The sequence below is a fragment of the Myotis daubentonii genome, chromosome 16 (genome assembly GCF_963259705.1).
Source record: "Myotis daubentonii chromosome 16, mMyoDau2.1, whole genome shotgun sequence".
NCBI classification, from domain to species: Eukaryota; Metazoa; Chordata; class Mammalia; order Chiroptera; family Vespertilionidae; genus Myotis; species Myotis daubentonii.
This window is the reverse complement of record NC_081855.1, coordinates 53,795,388-53,816,314: the sequence shown is the minus strand read 5'-3', so window position 1 is coordinate 53,816,314 and position 20,927 is coordinate 53,795,388. Positions and strand designations below refer to the sequence as shown.

The window sequence follows — 20,927 nt, the reverse complement described above, 5'->3', positions numbered from 1 at the left end:
TTTCAGAGAGGAAGGGAGGCGGGGGAGATAGAAGTATCAATGGTGAGAGGGAATCATTAATCGCCTGCCTCCCCCACACCCCTTACTGAGGACCAAGTCTGAAACCCAGCATGGGCCCTGGCCAGGAATTAAATCATGATCTCCAGGTTCATGGGTCGACGCTCAGACCCTGAGCTGCAGTGGTTGGGCATGAGTTACAGCTCTTAAACGGAAGTTCCTTTGTCCTGATTCACTAGCATCTGGGCAAACACTGCCCCCTGTCTGTGCTTTGTGTTCCCAGCGCTCACAGTCAGGCCTGGCTCAGCAAGAACCCAACCCTTGGGCTGTTCCTGAGCCTCTAACTCACATCTTTGCCCTTGATGGCTCTCAAGGCTGTACCGGTAGCGAGAGAGGGTGGGGCATCTCTGAGGGAAAGAGCAGCAAGATTGTCCACACGTTTTAAATTATTTAGCTGCATAAAATATTCAGATTTGTGAGCACAACAGCAACTCTACTTAAAAACTCCAGGCATGTGATGGATGAACTCAAGGTTTCCAAGCAGTTCCCAGCTTCCAGCCCACCCCCCAGGAATATCCTAAGAGCTGCTCAGGCTCATCTGGGTCAGCTTCCAACTCTTGGGACCAGCAAAAGTGCAAGTGCCATCCAAGGCGAATGCTATTTGGCATATGGTTTTCATATAAGTAAATTTTAATGAGAGGTTTTAGGCCACCCACACCTCACCTCCTCTATGTCCCAGAAAAAGAAAATATTCAACTTGCAAAACAAACCGGCGAACAAATAATATATTACCCAACATTTTCCCTCCAAAAACAATAAGCCAGGCATCTTTTTTCCTATTTGTGGGTAAATAAATTAAGGCCCACAGATGATGTTCAAAGCCACATCAAGGTCTGTCTGATTCCAAGCCTGGGGGTTCTTTCCACCACATAGCAAGTCTTCTCTGAGAAGTTTCCAGGACTATTTGACATACCATCTGGCTGTTCTGTCAAAACATGAAGTGATTCTTCCTCCTTCGTAATGGTAACCTCTGAGGAGGAAGAAGGGGTGTGTGTGGGACCGGGTATGTGGGGGGAGTTCTGGGAAACCGGAAGGTCCCATCTCTTTATCTTGGTAGTGGTTGCCCAGAGGTGCTCACTTTGTAATAATCCATCAGGGGTACACGCATGATTTGAGCTTTTCTTGTGTTTATTCTTACTTCAATAAAAGTTTATTTTAAAAACCCTTCTTCCTAGCAACTGATGTTGGAGGGGGAGCCTACATCCCTTAGTCAATGTGTTCTAATGAAACAGCAGGAATTCCTTGGGCTCTACTATATATACTTAAAAAATAAGACAAGTAGGTTGAGACCCTGCCCCTTTACAAATAAGGTTCTGATTCTTTCAAAGCAATGGATTTTGGATTAAAAAGTGTTGCCTAGAGTGAGGCTAGCACTTTCCCCAATAATCATTACAAGAGGAGACCTACATTACTGAGGACTGAGCTGCGTAAAGAACTTGAATGAGGTTCATGGACAATAGAGACCATTATAAACTTTTGAACAATAATAGATACAGAGGCAGAACTGCCTCAAACAGATTGTCAAACTGCAGCGGGAAGGCCGGGGAGGGTTGGGGGACAGGAGGTAGGGGCGTAAGAGATCAACTAAAGGACTTGTATGCATGCATATAAGCATAACCAATGGACATAAGACACTGGGGGATAGGGGAGGCTAGGGGACTGTCTAGGGCGGGGGGATAAAATGGATACATATGTAATACCCTTTGTAATACTTTAAGCAATAAAAAAAAAAAGAACTTGAATGAGGGAAGCCACGGACGAACAAGAACTTTGAAATAAGCAGACAGTTTCAGGAGGATATGACTAAGTTAAGGCTGGAGGGCAGGTTTCTGGAGTCACGAGGGAGTCTGGCTTGAAAACAACAATTTTTTTTCCTGCTGCAGATCACTTCTGTGTCTAATTTTAGCCGAGTTGGCCAGGAATTGAGCTCTTTGACCACAACTGTAGGACCTAAAGAGACTGGAGCTTGGGTGGGAAGACAAACAGCCTCCCCAGCGGTTACACGGGAGTTCAGATGGATGAGAGGCAGGAGGGGGCGAATGAGAAAGGGACACCGGTGATTTAAATGAATGAACGAAGCTCCTGGCGATCGGAACCTCTGGCGGCGGCCCCTCCCCCAGAGCACACGCATCTCTGTTTTGAGCAGTAAACAGGATCCAACAGAAAGGGTTCCCTAGGCTCACAGATAGGGGCGAGTTTCTTCTTAAGTCCCTAAGCCAAGTCAGGGGAACAGAGAGAACTCCTGGTGAGGGCGCCTTCTCCCAGCGTTGGGACGAGGGCGGGGGCCTGGAGGGGGGTCTTACCTTATGCAGGACATGCTCATGGAAGTCAGGGCCAGCTCCCCCCTGGTAGGAGTTGAGTCTCTGCAGGTCCATGTCCGGCTTGGAGCCTGCCGATCCCACTCTCCCGCGTTCTGCGTCAGAGCTTCCGGAAGCTGGGTCCGGGCTCCGGGCTCAGCTGGGCGCTGCAGGCTCAGGTCTAAGTCCCGCGGGTCGGGCCGGGCCGCATCCGGGTTCAGCACTGGACAGCTCCCGCGGCGGCCGCCCGTAGTACCTGGAGCTCAGGTCCCCCCCGACCTCGGCGTTTCAGCACCAGGAACAGCGACGCCGTCCCTGTGGGATCAGAGTTCTGAGACCTGGTCTGCTCTGAGTCCCCTGTCTCGTGACTCCAGGGTGCGGGGAGGGACGCCAGCTTTCAGTCGAGCCAGCGGCCCGTGCGGATCTCATTCAGCTATGGGATCTCCGGAGGCTCAGCGACCCGGCTGCATTCGCAGGGCATTGCGGTCCGGGAGCTCAGGGTTCCTGATTCTCAGTGAACGAGCGTCCCCGTCACACCACGCAGCTCAGCTCTTCCCCAGGGTTTGCAGAGGCGAAGTCCTGAGACGCTGGCGCCGCTCCTCTGTTCTCCCTGGCAGCTCCCTCCAGCATCTATGAGACAAATAGCGGTGTGAAGCCTGAGACTGATAGATGATGAGCCTTAGGGAGCCCCTGAAGTCTCTGAAATATTTTGCAAAATTCTCCTTAACTGCATTTTCCTAGGGAGAGGATCCGGACCTTAAATTACACTCTCTAGGATGCACATCACCACCACCCCCGCCGGAAGTTAAGAAAAACTGGCTTGGGAATGGCAGAATGATGTTGGTTGAGAGCACAGACTCCAGATTCAAACCTTGGCTCCGATAATGTTTAGTTGCTCCAGGTTACTGTGCAAAATGTTTTATACATTATCTCATTGATCTGACCAAGAATTCTATGAGATAGTTACTAGTGTATCCATTTTAAAGGAATAGAAACTGAGGCTTCAGGGGTTTAAAAAAGCTGATGTAGCTAGTTGGACTTTGAACCAAGGAATAGATGACTTCAGATTTCACACTTTTCACCAATATACTATTTTTATTCTGAAATTTTGAGTTGACCCTCGTGTGGTGATTAAGTGGTAGTTTCAGTTAGGGTCCTTAAGGAAATAATCTATTAATCATAGTACCCAGTGGGAAACAAGGGAACTGCTAGGTTCAATGGATTTAAAGAAAATATCCAGAATAAACTCTGTGAGGATTTAATGCTGCATAAAGTTGTGGAATGGGGGGTGGGATGGCCTTTCTTGCATTAAAAACCCAGCAACATCCCTCCTCTAGTGAAGGGCTTGGCACTGCTCCCCTGGCCAGGCTCTGGGCTCTTGGCGTGAGTGAGAAGTACACAGTAGGGAAGGAGCAGCCTGTACATGCAGCCACCTGTTCCCCCCACCAGTGAAGGTGGTGGTGGAAGCTGGAGCAGCCGTCTTCCACCCAAGATGCAAGCCAGGTGCTGAGGATCATAGAGCTCCAGGCTACCAGGAACCTGAGGCCCATGGAGCCGCCATATCAGCCTTGGACTGCTTACCCTTGGATGTCGGAGCAAAGATACATACATTTCTATCTTGTGTATACCATAGTAATACTGGTCTTTAATACAACAGCTGAATGGGTAGTCTAAATAATATAGTTGCTATGTGTATAAAAAGTTAACACCCTACCAGGTGGTCAAGAGAGTCGGGAAGAATGGGAGAAAAAGACTTGTCTGAATATGTAAAGCAGATGTGGGGAAAGGGTGAACAGGATGAGGCATGATAGGTGCCTAGGGACAGTCACTCTGAGGATCATCTGCTACTTTTAGCAAGTACACCCAATGCCCCACTCTGAGGATCCTTTATGCCTTAAGTGTTGCGCCCTAGGTGCCTCTCTTGTAGTCTTGATCATGGGAAGGAAATGAGATAGATAATAGAGGGATGGTGGAAACAGAGCGAGAGTAGAGTGGGGATAGGGTTGGGTGGAGTGGAGAGGAATTATAGGAGAAGAAAGGAAGAGAGGAAAGAGTAAAGAGTCAAGGGAAACCTTCATGTTGAAGGTTCCACATGGAAAGTTTTTAATTAGGAGAGTATTTCTTACACCTTGTATTTTAGAGCTGGGAACAGACGGAAGGTCTGAAAATCAGGCATAAATGGGGAGAGAAATTCTGCACTCAACAGGGAGAGTGTGACAAAGGACAGGGATGTGTGACAGTCAGGTGAGTGTCAGCAGCTCACCACCCACAGCCATATTTAAAGTGACGTCACCAGGCCATGGCTGTGGCTGCACTAGAGGGGAACCTATTTCCAAGACCAGCTCTGAGGATGGGACTTTGGCCCTATGCCCTTCCCATTTCCAGGAGGCCAATGCAGGCGGCAGAGCTATTTTGTTCTGTCCTATCAGCTATGGCCTCATGGTCTGCCAGGTGAGCAATGGCTGTGAGACTAAATAGGGTCAACCTGGAATAATCTCCACAGTCTAGGGCTGTGTCTGTTATATATCCAGGCATTACACGATCCCATTGCCTGCCTGCAGTTTCCCTATAGCATGAGGCATGGAGAAGGGGATATCCGGACTTCAGAAAGAGGTCATGGGGTTGCTGGGATTTCTGCTTGTTTCAAAACTAATGGATGCGCCTGAAACTATAATTCAAATAGGGCATTGTTTCCTTCAGAGAGGTGGGAAGAGAGTCTTGGTAGGAATGGCAGTAAGGTGGGCCGTAGACATAGGAGAGACCATTTTTCTTTGGGGAAAAGCCTAAGGAAGTGCTTGGATTTGCCTTGGACTCTAACACTCGATCAAGCCATGAGACCTTGATCAAGCCCCAGTCCCTGAGCCTCAGTTTCCTCGCTCATACAATGGGAACAATAAAACCTACCTGCCTGCACACCTGGTCCTAAGGGGAGTAACCAATCATTTGTTCAAGCACCACCCAAATCATAAAGCACCTTAGAAATGCTAAGTTTAAAAAGTGCCTAATTTATTGGAAACCTTGTAGAAGCCATTTGTATTTTTTAGCAGGAATCTCCACTTGGGGGCGTGAGCTTCCAGCAGCACATTTCCAGCTGGCTGCGGGCCCAGGGCAGGGAGGTGTATGCTGAGAAGCACCCCGCACCCCGCACCCCCAGGTAGAGTGTTCACGATCAATGAGGTAGGGTAGAGTGGTGGGAGACCTAGAGCCCCAATGCTCATTTAAGGAAGCATTTGCTGACCCTTTGGGGTTTTAGCCTAGCTTCCACGGCGCAGCAGCCCACCCAAGGGGCCATGAGCAAGATCCGTAGGAAGAAGTGGAAAGAAGGAATACATGGGTTTGGGGTGGGTTAGGTAGGAGCCAAGGATCATCTACTCCTCATAGCGAGTACACTCAATGCTTCACTCTGGGCTTGGGGGTTAAGAAACCAGAATTCCAGGCTTTACTTTGCCTCTAATGTACCGGGCAAGACATGTCACTTTTCTTCTGAGTCTCAGTTTCCCCGTTGCTCAAATCGGATTTGGGGCGGGGTGAGAAGGATATTTCCAAGACACCTTACATTGGGAAGCCCTTCATAGCTTATGTTCATTATCCTTTTTACTCCTCATAACATCAAAGGAGACACAGGTTGTTGGTCCCATTTAACACATGGCTAGTAAAAGTAAGAATTAGAACTTGCACTGAGGTCTCTTTCCACTCAGATCCTTCCAGTAGTAAAGCTCTGGGATTCTCCTACCACCGTGCAATAGAGTGTACTTGAACGCCTACTGTGTACAGGGAGCTGGGTCACAAAGGGGCTCTTACTAAGTAAAGACACAATGACAAACACAGGAAACAAACACTCCTGGTATGTTTTGAGACCCACCCTGGATCCTGAACTCGGCTTGGGCTTAGAGAAGGCTTCTCTGGCCTTTTTGTTTATCCCAAAAGCGCTGGCCTTTGTTTTCTCTCTTATCGCCAGGGATGCTTCCAGCCTCGTGAGACGCAGTCATCAATCAACATCTGCTCTCCAGATACTGCCCTGTGCCAGACACCACAGGATGCGCTCTGTCAGCCTCTTAATTTAGTTTATGCTTCAGGTAGAAACCAGACAGGAAAGATTCCCCCATCCATCAACTCCTGCTTCTGCTTCTTTTTGGAAAAACAACCCTCAGTTCAAAAAATAAGTGTACCTGAGGATCATGTTCTTGGAGGTGGAAGGATACTAAGAAATGAGCTGGCCCGCGGAAAATGACCATGGTGAGAAAAAGGGACAATTTGTATAAGAAGATGTCAATTTCAGATGTAGACTATATATTCTGAATAAAAAGGGAAGCATTGTTACCAGCACATTCGTAGTAAGGTAAAGAGATTGTGGTAATTTTTATTTTCTCGGTCTTCTGGAGTTTGCAAAATTTCTATAGTGAATATAGGAAATATACAATTAAACCAGGAAACAAAATTTAGAAAAAACAAGAAATTCTCTTTCTTAAAGCGGGATGGTGGGCACACACAGGTGTGCATTTTATTAATCTTTATCATTTATTTATAGGTGGTATATATGTTTTCTATAAAATATTTTAACACTATTTTTTTTCCAGTCATAGGACCTTTTGTTTAATAAAATGTACTAGTAATCTGGAAGCTGTCTTAATTGAAGCAGGGGTTCCCTGAAGGCTGGCCTCATGTATCATGTCCTCTTGACTCTTGCTACTATTGTTGGCATAAACTCTATTTTAGCTTCTGGAAATTGAATGTCCAAGGCTCTCTCCCCACGTGTGGGAAGTTCTCAGCTATTATTTCTTTGAATAAACTTTGCCCTCTTCAGCCTCTCTTCTCCTTCTGCAATTCCAATTATTCTGATGTTTGTACGTCTGATGGTGTCCTGTAGATCATGTTGGCTTTCTTTGCTTTCTCCCCCCTTCTTTTTCCTTTGATCTCCTCTGACCAGATTATGTTAAAGTTCCTATCCTCTAGCTCACTGATTCTATCTTCTGTTTGGTCTATTCTGCTACTGATGCTCTTCATAACATTTAAAAAATTTTTATTCACTTAATTCTTCAGTTTCATAATTTCTATTTGGTGTCTTTTTATGATTTCTATCTCTTTATTAAATTTCTCATCTTGTTCATGTATAGTTTACCTGATTTTGTTAAATTGTCTTTTTGTGTGTGTTTTTTTGTTTGAGTCCTCAAAACATTTATTTTGAATTCTTTATCAGGTAGATTGCAGAGTTTTATGTCTTTGAGTTTATTTACCAGAAGATTATTACTAGTTTTTTTTTTTGTGTGTGTGTGTGTATGATATCTTGGTTCTTTGAGTCTTCATGTTCTTTGGCATATTGCATTCTGTTTTTGCATTTGAAGTAGAAGTCACCTCTTCCAGTATTTACTAATTGGCTTCAGGTAGGAGATATTTTTCATTGGTTTTACCTATATCTGGGACTTTCTCCAACCTTGTATGAATATATCTGCTTTTTGCTCCCTCTCTTGGCAGAATTCTTAAGCTTGCATATTTTTGCTCTACCTTACAATTTACTAGGCTGGCTGTTGGGAGCCTCTTTTGTTTTCCAGAGGGTGGTGCTATAGCTCACGTTTGTGGTTTTCCTTTCCACAGAGCCCAGCCTGTTTTCTGCGCACACTCCTCCCCTGTCTACCAGACTGTATCTTGCCACCACACCCAACATGTGCACAAGGATTTGGCTGCAGAGTTGGGTGAGGTGTAGGCTCACCACGGGCCATTGGGGGTGGCCAGATTGGAGGATCCTTGGGTGAGGTTCTCCAGTGAGCTCATGGGTAAGTTTCTTGCTGGAGTTCTGAATGCCATTTCTTTACTGGCCTTTGATATTCTTATCTGCCTTGTTCCAGTCGTGGAGGTCCTGCCTCAATATTCTGGTGGCTGCAGAAGGAAAAGAGTTTCACCCCCATAGCTGGTGAAGCTAGACATTCACTCACTACTCTCTCTTTTCTCCTCATAAGAGATCGCAACCGGCTAGTTCAGCCCCACTCTGTGCTACCTTGGGCGAGTGGTAGTACTGGCTAAGTTCCATTTACCCTCTGCAGTGGATCTAAACAATTCCAATGATCTCTTAGTCTAGTCTTGCCTGTAGATTTAGGGTAACCACACACTCTTTAACTTGCAACCTCTTTCTTTTAAAAAACTAGAAGCTATTTTTATATATTTTATTGATTTTTTACAGAGAGGAAGGGAGAGGTATAGAGAGTTAGAAACATCGATGAGGGAGAAACATCGATCAGCTGCCTCCTGCACACCCCCCACTGGGGATGTGCCCACAACCAAGGTACATGCCCTTGACTGGAATCGAACCTGGGACCCTTCAGTCCACAGGCCGATGCTCCATCCACTGAGCCAAATCAGTTAGGGCTAACTTGCAACCTCTTAACCAATGACCACAGGAAGCCTTGAGCTGCCTTTGTGCCTGCATCTCCCCATTGTTTACACGCCTCAGTTTTCTGGGACACTCACCCGCATGCATGTATGAGCTCACATCGAAACGTCTGTGGAATCTAGGAACTGAAACTGCAGGCAGGTTAGCAGGAAGTGTGCAATGCTGGGCAGTTTCTAAGAGTTACTGCTCGTGTGGTTCTTCGCGACTAATTCCTAGTTAGAAGCTTGTATTCGTCATTTTCTTGCTGACTATGGACTGTGCATGTGAACATAAGTGGAAATGTGTGAAAGTTCTTTCAGTCTGCAGGCCGATGCTCTATCCACTGAGCCAAACCGGTTAGGGCCTTTTGAAAGTTCTTTATATTTGTCTGTGAGCATTTTATGTGTTCTTCTATGGGGTTCACCAACTGGAAAAGCAGAGTCTGCAGGGGCTGCTCACACACATGCCCAGAGATATCTGGGACCGCTGTGGCTCAGATGCTTTCCCCGGGACAGCCTGTGGGCATAAACCTTCGCCTTGGGTTTGGTTTTTGCCCACACTGGGCTTGTGAGGAGCTGCAGGAGTCCGCCAGAAACCAGAGTGTGGCACATTCCCACACTGCAGCATTGCCGGCTCCCTCTTCTGCCGGGGTCCTCTGGGGAGAAATCACGTCATGGGGGTGGGGAAAGAGGCCAGTGTCCAGGTTCCAAGTTGTCCGGGATACCCTGATGGAAGCAGAGGTGGAGGAAGGGGTAGCAACACTGTCCAGTTCAAACCTCCACAGGGTGGGCCCAGGCGGGGTTTGTATCACAGGCTGGAACAACAGGGGATGGAGGGACCCGGCCAAATGGCCTCTGAAAGCCCGACACAGAACGTGTCCTGAGTGTGGGACAAGGCTGTGGGGCCTGAGGAACTGAAGTGACCTTTGGAAATGAAGATTTCCAGTGACACCCAGCCGTCGCGGCTCAGTGGTTGAGCATCGACCTATGAACCAGGAGGTCAGGGTTCAATTCCCGGTCAGGATATATGCTTGGGTTGCTGGCTCGATCCCCAGCGTGAGGCCTGCAGGAGGCAGCCGATCAACGATTCTCTTTCATCATTGATGTTCCTGGCTCTCTCTTCCCTCTCCCTTCCTCTCTGAAATCAATAAAAAGAAATATATATTTTTTTAAAAATCTCCAGTGACATCTCCTGCTGCCCCTGAAGGCCAACTTTCCCTTCTTTCTCGTTTGCCATTGTTGGCTGCTCCCGTTGGAAACTTCGCCATATCATGTCCCTTGGTTCTCTTGTTTTTCTGAAATTCACTTCTTGTTTTTCTTCATTGACTCCTCTTCCTCAGCCAACCCCTTAAATGTCAGGTCCTCCAACATTCCTGTCTGCCTCTTGGTCTGCAGTACAGGTTCTCTGAGCCGTACATACACTTAAGTTGGAGGACATCCTCTTCACCACTGTCTCATCCATTCTCCTGGTCTGCCTGAGTCCCTCTGTCAAACCCTCCAATTAGTGTGTTGACCTTCTGTCTCTCTCGTGGACCTCGACCTGGAGATCTTTTCATGACCGTTCCTGAAGCTCCTCCAACTCCCCACGCGTCAGAGCAAACTTCTCATTTCCTTCCCAGCCTGTTCCCCCGGCTTCCCTCACTCCGTTCGTGGTGTCCCCAGCCCCAAAGCTAGATGTTCTAGATTATTTTTGGCTCCTTATTCTTCACCTCCAAGGGATCAAAAATGGTGTCAATTCTACCTTTATTTCGTAGCGCTCACATTTTTCTTGTTTTGTCCATTCTCATAGCCGCTCTCATGACTTGGAGTTTTATTACTAGACTCCCTCTTTCCAGTTCAACCCACATACCCCTGCAGGAGAAGCCTCTTTCCAAACCTCATTTTAAAGTTTACAGTTTAAGAGAGGAGGAGGTGGTGGCGTAGGTAAATGCCTGAACTCACCGCCTCCCACAACCACATCAAAATTACAACAAAAATACAGAACAATCGTCACTCAGAACTGCCTGGCAGCTGGCTGAATGGAGGGGAGATCGCCTCCGCGGAGGCCGCCCATGAGGAGCAAGGGGTCCCAGCCCCATACAGACCCCCAGCCCAGGCTCCCAGAGCTGGGAAGAAAAGTCCCCTAACTGTAAAAACTAGCGGGGATTGGGGCTCAGTGACACGGAAGCTGCTAGAGACCCAGGTGTTCCTTTTAAAGGACCAGCGCACGTCCTCAGTTTACAGAGTCCCACTTCCTCTGAGCGCCAGCGCCAGCGCCAGGGTGAGGCTCTGGGGAACCCAGACACATACCGGAAGGAACTGGATTGTCTGGCATCGGGGCAGGAACTCCGGGCAGCTTTCTCCCAAATGGAGGTGCTTGCAGGGTCATTGTTCCTGTGCTGGGACCTCCCTGGTCGCAGGGCTGACTGGCAGCCATCTCTGTTTGCTCTGCCCTGGTGATTCCTTAAGACCCCGCCCCATCCAATTTATAGCCGCACCTGATTTGAAGCCTCACCCAACTTGTTAGCAGCAGCTTTCAGACTACAGTACTAAAACCTCTAAACAAGCTGCAGCTGGGTCAGCGCTCCCCAAGCCCATCAGTAAAAGGCCCAAGACCCAGCACTAGCAGGAGCCTGCCTTGCTTCCCAGCTGGGCCTCGTCTGGGCACCTCCAAGCCCAATACAAATAGCTCCTGCAGGGTGGCCCCAGGCAGGGGCTGACTGCACCTCCCTGGAGGCCCTAGAGCCGGTGCACCCCGCGGACAGCTTCAGACCATAGCAGGTTACAGCTCTACACGTCAATGAGTGACACACTCAAGGGGCAGACTCAGTGAGCACCAAAGCCCCACTGAAGCAAGTCCTGCCTCATAGAGGTGTTTCCTACACACAAGGAATCTAATGAACAAAATAAGCTGGTGAATAAAACAGAATCAGAGGCATGGAAGCATGGGACAGACGGGTGAATCTCAGAGGGAAGTGGGCAGGGGGTGTGGGAAGAGATTAACCAATGGTGAAGTCCTGGGGCGGGTAGAAGGGAGCAGTGGGGGAGCGGGAAGGGGGGAGGGGCATCTGTAATACTCTCAACAATAAAGATAAAAAAATAAATTTTACATGTTAAAGTTTAACTAGTTTTTTCCACTGTTATTGCCTGCATACCGCATCTTCCTCAAATGTAAATTCTTTGGGTTGATTTCTCGGTTGGGTGGAGTACTATGAGTCATTTTTGTTATAATTGTTAATTCTCACTGGAGGATGTTTTTCCCCCGATGATTTTTAGCGACAGTGGAAGCAGGGCGAGGATGGGGGTGGGGGGTGGGGCGGGGGTAGGGGGAGAGATATATAGAGAGAAACATCTATGTGAGAGAGACATCGATGGGTTGCCTCCTGCATGTGCCCTGACCAGGTCTGGAGATTGAACCTGCAACCCATGTATGTACATACGTACGTGCCCTTGACTGGGAATTGAACCTGTGACTGTTTGGTGTGCTCTAACCACTGAACACACTGGCCATGGCTATGAGTCATTTTTTAAGAAAAGACAGTATACATGGAGGGTGAACATTTGGAGTCGTTGCATTTTTAAAATGTCTCTTTTTCTCTATGGGATATAACATTCTTGGGCATTGATTCTTTTCTTTCAAAATACCATAGACATTACTCCATTGCGTAAATATGTCTACTTAATTGCATATAGTATATAAGATATACACGTATGCATTTAATTGTAAAATATATCATTCCTAGAGAAGACTGCATATAACACACATGTCTAGTTTGCAGAACAATTTTGAAGCTCTGTTTATATAACTACCAATGAGGTCAAGAAATAGAATGCTGTCAGTACCCATGTGCTCTGTTGTTGGGTCTAGGGCTCAACCTATGTACCATCTTTCATCAGATATGGCAAAAGAGGGAAGATAAGAAGTCTTGCCTTACAGCAAAAGTTAGAAATGGCAGATGAATGGGCAGCGAGTTCTAAAAGAGAGTGACGTTTAAGGCCACAAATATTGATCTCTGGGGAAATAGAAGGAAAAGTAGAAGCCGCTGACGGGACTCATCACTGGATTATACTTTCAGGCACCTGTGTCCTAGAGGAAAATACACTTCCGATAGATATGCTGGATTGGAGGGAATGTATAACTGGCCGAGAGACCAGATGAGAAGCTATTTTTCATGTCTACGACTATTCCAAAGATATTTAGCATTTGCTGAGCAATTACTAGGTTCCAGGCTCTGTGCCAAGCACTTGACTTGTGTTCACTCATTTATTCCCATGAGATAAGAGCGATTACTATTATTCTATTTTATAGCTGAAGAAACTGAGGATGAGCATGATTTAGCAACATGGCCAAGGGCACATGGTTAGTAAAGGATGGAGATGGGATTTGAATCTGTGTTCAAATCTATGTTCTTAACCAACACCCTTATACCGAACTAGTGGCCCGGTGCACCAATTTGTGCACCAGTGGGGTCCCTCGGCCTGGCCTGTGGGATTGGGCCAAAACTGGCTCTCCAACCTCCCCTGAGTGGTCCCGGATTGTGAGAGGGTGCAGGCCAGGCCAGGGGACCCCACTGGTACAGGATCAGGACCGGGGAGAGACGAGGAAGGTTGGCCAGCCTGGGAGGGACCTCGGGAGGGCTCCAGGGCATGTCTCGCCCACCTCACTCAGTTCTGATAGGCCAGACCCCAACAGCAAGCTAACCTACAGGTCGGAGCGTCTTCCCCCTGGTGGTGAGTGTATGTCATAGCGAGCGGTTGAGTGGCCTTAGCATATCATTAGCATATTTGATTGGTTGAATAGCCGACTGAAAACTCAGCATATTAAGCTTTTATTATATAGGATTAGATTAATAGTGTACAATCAGGAGGAGTGGCCCCTTGGGAAGAAGGAAAATTTGGTCTGGAGTCCAGGAAGGAGATTAGGTTTGAGGAAGAGGTATGAGGCCATCTGCTGGGAGGTGGTCTCTAAGTGGGGTGTTTTATGACGCAGAAATAGGCAGCCAGAGAGAAGGGGTAGCTGATTAGGTCAAGGAAGAGTCCCAGACAGAAAGAGAGAGTCAGCGGGACACAGGATCTCCTCTGTGGGAGGTTTCGCATAATTGGGATTGACTTTCATGAAGGCTCAGGGTGTGGCCCAAACATTACACTGCCACCAAGTAGGCGGGAAAGTCAGCAGATTTTCCTTAGTCCATTCTCCAGCATGTCTCTTGCCCCTCCTCCCATTTTTCTAATTAAGGCTTCAAATTAGGAAGTAGCTTAGCGATTAAAAAGGAAGTAGATGACGAGGAAACACATAGGAAACTGGGAAGAGGAGAGGGCGGATGAGCCACGCTGTTGCAGACATCTGGATTCCAGCTGGGACTTGGATTTGCTGGGGACACCAGCCAGGGATATAGGACCATGTGGCTGCCTCCAGCTCTGCTCCTTCTCTGCCTCCCAGGTGAGTGGGGCTGGGGCTTGGGGGGCCTGCTATTACAGGGGGCAGGACAGAAGGTAGAAGGTGTGCCCTGGGTTCAAGCCAGAGACTGAGCAAAAGCAGAAATGGGAAGGACACATCCATCCATCCACCTGAATATTCTGCTATGCATCTAAACATTCGTCCACAGCTCCCACGTACACTTATTGAGTACCAACTGTGTGCCAGGACTGTTCCAGATGCTGTAATTAAGAACACTTTCTGCATTCAGGGGCTCATGGTTGAATGAGGAAGTCAAGTAATTCCGATACAACGTGGAGCTCATTGTAGAAGAGACCCCTAACCCTCCTGTTGGAAGGACACTAGTCTTTGCCAAGGCCTCACTGGACGTTGGTCTTGAAGAATGAGTGGCAAGGGGAATAGGTTACACAAAAGTGTGGTGCTAGAGCAGCGGTTCTCAACCTGTGGGTCGCGACCCCTTTGGGGGTCGAACGACCCTTTCACAGGGGTCGCCTAAGACCATCGGAAAACACATATATAATTACATATTGTTTTTGTGATTCATCACTATGCTTTCATTATGTTCAATTTGTAACAATGAAAATACATCCTGCATATCAGATATTTCCATGATGATTCATAACAGTAGCACAATTACAGTTATGAAGTAGCAACGAAAATAATTTTATGGTTGGGGGTCACCACAACATGAGGAACTGTATTAAAGGGTCACGGCATTAGGAAGGTTGAGAACCAATGAGCTAGAGAGATCGTGGAAGTTCAGGAATTGGCAGTGGTTCTGTTTTGTCGGAGTCCAGTTGAAAGGAGTTGGAAAGATTTGCTAGAGGAATTAATGGTGGTGGTGGTGGTGGGGTCTAAAATGCCATTTTCAGCATTTACCTTACATTTTTTTCTAGAGTCAAGGTGTGATGTAAGCAAGTAAATGAAATTGTCCACCCCAGGCTGGACTTTTAGAAGAGCAACTCTTAGAAAAGACATTGCACATGCCTGAGGGGAGATTTTTTTCCCTCTGTGGGAAGTAAGTTTAGGATAAAAATGAGAGGGTAGTCTTCATGTTCATAGAATAATTTTATGGTTGGGTTTCCTTACGAAGCATAGAACCTGCCCGACACAATGACAGACTCTTTTAGAAAACTGGGTGGGAAGGCAGAGATTTCAACGCAGAAACCAGCTGGGTGACACTGACCTTGTGTGGTTTCCTAATAAGTGGAATGAATGAGTGGACTGGCTGACCTTCGAGGCGTCCTAAGGCCCTCATAATCCAAGTCTTAGACGTAGAACGACATTCCAGAGATGTATTTCCGTACACCTGGGAGGTGCTCGAAATGTCTTAAAAGATGGCGGCGATGTTCATGGATAGACATTTTGTGAATCACCATCGGGGACGGGATGGGCACGCAGAGAGTGTTGGCTGGGGCCAGCTCGCACGGGCTCATGAGAGTCTATGATGAGCGTGTTTTCCCAACTTCACGTTCAGTGACAGCATGTGGTTAGCCTGAAATCAGTCATAGTGAGAGTGTTTACACCAGGGAAATTGGCAAATGCTTCAAATCAGGCCTTCTTCCCCTCTCCCCCGCAGAGAGCTGGTTATCAGCTTTGTCACTGCTTGTTTTAATGTACTTGCTTCAATGAGATAAAATTACCTAAAAACATTAGATAAAATTACCTAAACGGATGACGGAGAGCACGTCCCACTCCTTCGTGCGTAGCTGACTGACCTCCGCACCCCCACGGGCTCACCTTTCCCTCCAGGGCCCTTTGCAGCTGGGGCTCAACTGAAAACTTCAAAGTCACTTGGACAGACTTGCATGTCCGGTCTCCTTTTTCATCCCACTCCTGTCTTGCCAGGCCCTGGGGACTCTGATTTTGGGCGACCAGCTCACGCCCCAAACCTGTGTCAGGAAGCCTAATAGGGCCTCCTTGGGGACCCGCCCCTTCTCAGCGGCCAGGGGCCTGACAGACAGTGTGTTGATCCTCCCTAGAGAGTCCTGGAGAGCCAGAGATTTAGTTTTCCTCCCTCGAGGACACACGGAGAGCGGAGTAAACAGACGCGGACTCTTAAAGGACAGGTCCGAGTTGTAGGAAGTCCAGCGTGCATAGCCCTCACTCCAAAGGGAAGTATGAGTAATGACCAAATCTCCCCCCTGCCCAGCCCCTGCCCCCCCACCACCCTGCAGAGGCTGCAGGCTAAGCACAGGGCAGGACAGCCAGCTCTCTCTGCTCCCACCTCCAGCTGTGGGCCGACTCTGCCTGTCCCCAAGGGACAGGGGCCCGTGTGGTTACTCCATGTCTCTGGGCACCCAGAGCACAGGCTTCTCCACCCGCTGACTGCAGTCCCCAGACCCTCTGGCTTCGGTCTAAGCTCAGGTGTCCTTCCAGGTCGCCATTCCCGAGCCCAGAACCGTCCACACCTCCCTGGCCCCTTCCCCCGGGGCCTCCAGGCAGCTGCTGCTGCTGTTACTGGGGGCCAGCGGGATGGAGTCCTGGGATGGATGTGGTTTGTGTTTTCCAGGCTGCTGGTCCCTGGTGGGCCCCAGATTTGTGACCGGCACCACCGGGGACTCCCTAACCATACGGTGTCGGTATGAGAAGGATTACAAGGGGTATAATAAATACTGGTGCCGAGGACAGTATGACACCGACTGTAACAAGATTGTGGAGACCCAGGGAACAGAGAGAGAAGAGAGAAGTGGCCGTGTGTCCATCAGAGACAACGCCGACTCCCTCACCCTCACAGTGACCATGGAGAACCTCAATGCAGCCGACGCTGGATCCTACTGGTGTAAAATTCAGACAGTGTGGATCCTGGACGCGTGGTCACGTGACCCCTCGTTCCAGGTTCAGGTGTCTGTTTCCCCAGGTAAGAGCTCCCCTTGCTCCAACAGTGGACCTCATGGGATATCAGACTAACTCTCTCGATTGCGTTCCTCCTTCACCTGCTAACTTCCGTGCAGCCTAACCCATTCTTCCCTCTTTCTCTTTTAGGTTGAGGGTAAAGTTTTCTCCCCCAGTTCAAGAGCAATGCTCCTGTGGCTGGCTTCTCACCCCATGGCTCCTTGCCTCCCATCCCCTTGGGCCAAATCCCCTCTTTGCTGACCCGTATCCTTTCTCCATCCATTACCCACACCCTCCCCGATCCTCAGCCTCTTCCTCATCAGTGCTCTTCGCCTCGGCCTATCCCCTGTGCATGTCAGCTGGTAATCCTGCGGCCTCCTCCACCGGCCACTGTTTCTCCTTCCCTCCTTCCCGCTGGCCTGGAAGGTGGAGGAGGTACACTCCTTCCCTGACGCTCCGGCTGTGCCTGGTGGGGTCCCACCCAGAGTCCACGCTTTCCATTAAAGCGAGTCAATTGGTGTGTTTAGGTGTCACTGCCTCTCTGTGAGGGCAGGGATGGTGCCACATCCATCAGCAAGTCCCCGACAGCAAGGACCGCAAAGGCTGTGGTTGGGTAAACCCGAGCCTGTGTGGGGTGCTCTGTGAAGGGCTGAGCCCCGGATGACTGCTTTTTAGGGGACAGCAAGAGGCTCGGATAGGGTGGAGGTGGGGCTGCAAGTTAGGCCAATAGTCTGAACACCCGAGGTCCTGGGGAGAAACTGGGTGACACCTACCCCCACCCCAGCTTTGGGTAAAGTGGCTTTAGTTCCCATATAAATGGCGCTCTGAGCCCCTCCCACAGTCTATGAGGCTCTGAGCCATCTTCATCCAGAATCCCCCGTCCGAGGCTCCCATCAGGCTGGGGGACCCCTGGCCTCACCCCCGGTAGAATCAGACTTGGGGTGGAAGGAACAACCTGGCACTTACTAGAGGTGACTCTTGGCTGGATCTAGAAAAGTCTCATTAGTCCCTGAGGGGCGCCACCCAGGATGTGGCCTGGGTTTGGCTTCAGGCTATCTCTTGAACCGCGCCCCCCCGCCCCCCTGCCCCCCCCCCGCCCCAAGATTCAAACAGCTGCGTGGTGCATGGCTGGGGAGACAGCAATGTCTGATGGGTGATTTTACCTCCAGCACCTCGTACGACCACAAGACGGACCACACATCCAGCCACAACTGCCACGTTCCCTACAGTGACCGCTGGGCAGAATTTCAGCACCAACCACTGCCCAGGGTAAGGGCCCAAGGCCCGGAGGCCATGGAGAGGAGGGTCAGCAGCCTTATGGGGCCCTGTGGTGGGGGCTGAAAACACACCATGTCTTTTTTTCCTCACGTCCGTGGGTTTCCCTCCAACTCAGGTCCTGATTTTCACATGGGAATTCTGAGTGGGAATGTCACTGGTTCTGTGTATGCTGCCCTGTGGGGCAGTTGCGGGGAGGCAGGAGGAGGCTGGTTCAGGTGGCGGTGCAGTCCCTTCTCCCAGCCCCGCCTTTCCCCTCCTCCTCCCCACTCTGTGCTGGACTCCGAGCCCTGGTTCTGGCCCCTAACCTGGGCTTGCTCCAACAGCCTTTCTCTACTGGAGTCCTGCTCCCCCCACCAGCTGCTTGTGGGTTTGTGGGGGGACAGGCTGGCTCCAGGCTGGAGTTTGGACCCATTAGCCTCCGGACGATACTAAAGAAGAGCTGGGATGCTGCTGCCTGCCCCTGAGGGGAGGGACAGGGCTAACGGTGTACGTTTCAAGACGTCATTGGTAAAGGGGAAGCTGAGGGGCGGGGGGGAGAGAGAGAGGAAGCGGGGAGCATGCTCAGAAAGTAGGCGCAGCCTGGTTCCTCTTCTCCTTTTCTCCATCGTCCCCCTGGGAGAGTCCCAAGGGCAGGTCTGGACCAAGGGAGGAGAGGTGGCAGGGGCCCTAGAGAGGGGCCCGGGAGTGGGTCCCTTCTAAATTGGACTCTGAGTGATTTGGGCTTTAGAATCGGCACAGGGAGAAGCAGGGACAAAAGGGGCCCGGGGCCTCCCCCTGAGGGGCATTTCATTTCCCATCACTGTGTCCCCCGCAGGGTTCCGCTCAGCACTGTCCACTTCCTGCTCCTGATCTTCCTGAAGCTGCCCCTGTTCCTGGGTGTGCTCGGTGCTGTCCTCTGGATGAGCAGGTGTCAGAAGGGCCCCGGAGGCGGACAGAGTCGGCCTGACCAGGGGACTCCACCACGTTGCCCACCAGCTCCGGGAAAGCCCTGTCCAGGAATACAGACCTTCCGACTGGACCAGAGAGACCTGCGGGCTCTGCACTCCAGGGCAGGGAGGCAGCCGTGCCCGGACTCTGCAGGGACCTAAGCCTTTGGAGGGTATTGTTCCTGTGTCTTCAGAGGCTCCTGGATCTCAGAGGACACCCTCTCAGGGGAGAAAGATGAACCTTCGGGCCCCTGTGTTGGGTCCTCCTCTCCCCGTCCCAGATCCTCAAGTATTCTCTGGAGGTTGCATGCTCAGAAGCCTGGCTCTTTATTCTTCTCTGTGGCACAAAAGCTTAGCTCAGTATCCCCCAGGGCAATACCACCTCCTCCCTGCAGACAGGAGGCTCCTGCCTGCCCAGTACTGAGGCCTGGGACCATATGGCGCCCTCAGCAGGCTTGGGAACTGACCTCCCACATGCCCCTCACAACTTCAGTCCTTGAGCTCCCTGGGCTCCATCGTCCCCTCTTCTGGGGTCCCACACCTAGAACCCCATGAGAATGGGGCGTCATTTACAGGTACAGGACAGGCAGGCGCAGGCCTGAGTGATGCGTAGCTTAGATTTCTCTGTGTGACCAAGCAGAGAAACCTACCAGGAAGCCAGAGACGTGGGTTAGCAGAGCATTGATGCGGGAGAGAAGACGGATGGAGAGGTGAAACTTTGTAAACTCATCGATCAGTTCTAGCAGTTTTTTGGTAGATTCCTTGGGATCTTCTACAGAGAAAAGCATTGTGCAAGAAAGACACTTTTATTTCTTCTTTTCTAATGGATATGCTTTAATGGTATCCTGGAGGCTTTTAAGCACTCGGGTGGCCGTCGGGAGCATGTGGCATCGGAAATGCATCGGAAATCCATGGTTTTCAGGCATTTAAACTTTTAAATGAGAAGCCAGAAGTGAAATTCCTCCTGTCTGGCATCAAACTCCATTAAAAATATTGTGATCAAAATGGAACGGGCTTGCGAGTCCCTGCCAGCCGTGGGTGCAGGATGTCAGCTCTGAGTGAAGTGGAGACATCGTAGAGCATTGCTGTGTCTGCCCGTATTTATGGCTGGGACCATATGGCGCCCTCAGCAGGCGTGGGAACTGAGCTCCTCCCTGCACAGATGGGCCTGCGGGGACCACGTGCGGCCGCCCCGGGCTGGCTCAGGCCAGGTCCAACTCTGCTCCCCGACCTCGTGACTGGGGAGCAGCGGCCTCGCCCTTCAGGTCTCCTTATTCTCACATGTGACATGAACATGCTGGGTTAAGACTTGCACGGGGGCAGTTTTAAAACATGGATGAGCCTGACCGGCATAGCCCAGCGGTTGAGTGTCGACCTATGAACCAGGAGGTCGAGGTTTGGTTCCTGGTTAGGCACATGCCCAGGTTGTGGGCTCGATCCCTGGTTGGGGGTGTGCAGGAGGCAGCCAATCAATGACTTTCATCATTGATGTTTCTATCTCTCTCTCCCTTCCTCTCTGAAATAAATAAAATATATTAAAAAAAAAACATGGATGAAAACTCCTTAACTGTCCTCCTCCTATGAGTTGGGTTTATGTCCCCTCCCCTGACGTCTGTGGGCAGTGGCTGCTTCAACCAGGAAACAGCAGGTTTCTCTACGCTTTTCCCATCATCCTCTTTCTAAGGAACCTGTTTAGATACTTTCTCTTTCTGAAACTTGCCCCCATCCCATAACATTTTAACAACAGAGATATGC

The 20,927-nt window shown here is 49.7% G+C and overlaps 3 protein-coding genes across 11 annotated transcripts in view; 2 read left to right on the top strand and 1 right to left on the bottom strand.

Annotated features, from left to right (window-relative positions):
• RAB37 (RAB37, member RAS oncogene family) overlaps positions 1-3,011 on the bottom strand; it is a 58,118-nt gene extending 55,107 nt beyond the window's left edge. Inside the window, exon 1 of one of the 2 annotated variants that reach the window (XM_059671122.1) lies at positions 2,361-3,011. In XM_059671122.1, coding sequence (XP_059527105.1) covers positions 2,361-2,432 — 72 coding nt within the window. In that variant the 5' untranslated portion in view covers positions 2,433-3,011. The remainder of the gene's footprint in view (positions 1-2,360) is intronic. The other variant, XM_059671128.1, reaches the window with a different exon arrangement.
• The window catches only part of CD300LF (CD300 molecule like family member f), a 77,117-nt gene that overhangs the window by 35,098 nt on the left and 21,092 nt on the right, over positions 1-20,927 (top strand). The window lies entirely within an intron of this gene.
• Positions 14,034-20,019, top strand: CD300E (CD300e molecule). Of its 2 annotated transcripts, none has more exons than XM_059671092.1 (4): positions 14,034-14,136; positions 16,871-16,993; positions 18,138-18,237; positions 19,061-20,019. In XM_059671092.1, the coding sequence occupies exons 1-4, from the start codon at positions 14,097-14,099 to the stop codon at positions 19,332-19,334; spliced, it is 537 nt and encodes a 178-aa protein (XP_059527075.1). In that variant the 5' UTR covers positions 14,034-14,096; the 3' UTR covers positions 19,335-20,019. The 2 variants fall into 2 exon arrangements, with proteins under 2 accessions (XP_059527075.1, XP_059527074.1); XM_059671091.1 differs by having other exon boundaries at positions 16,646-16,993.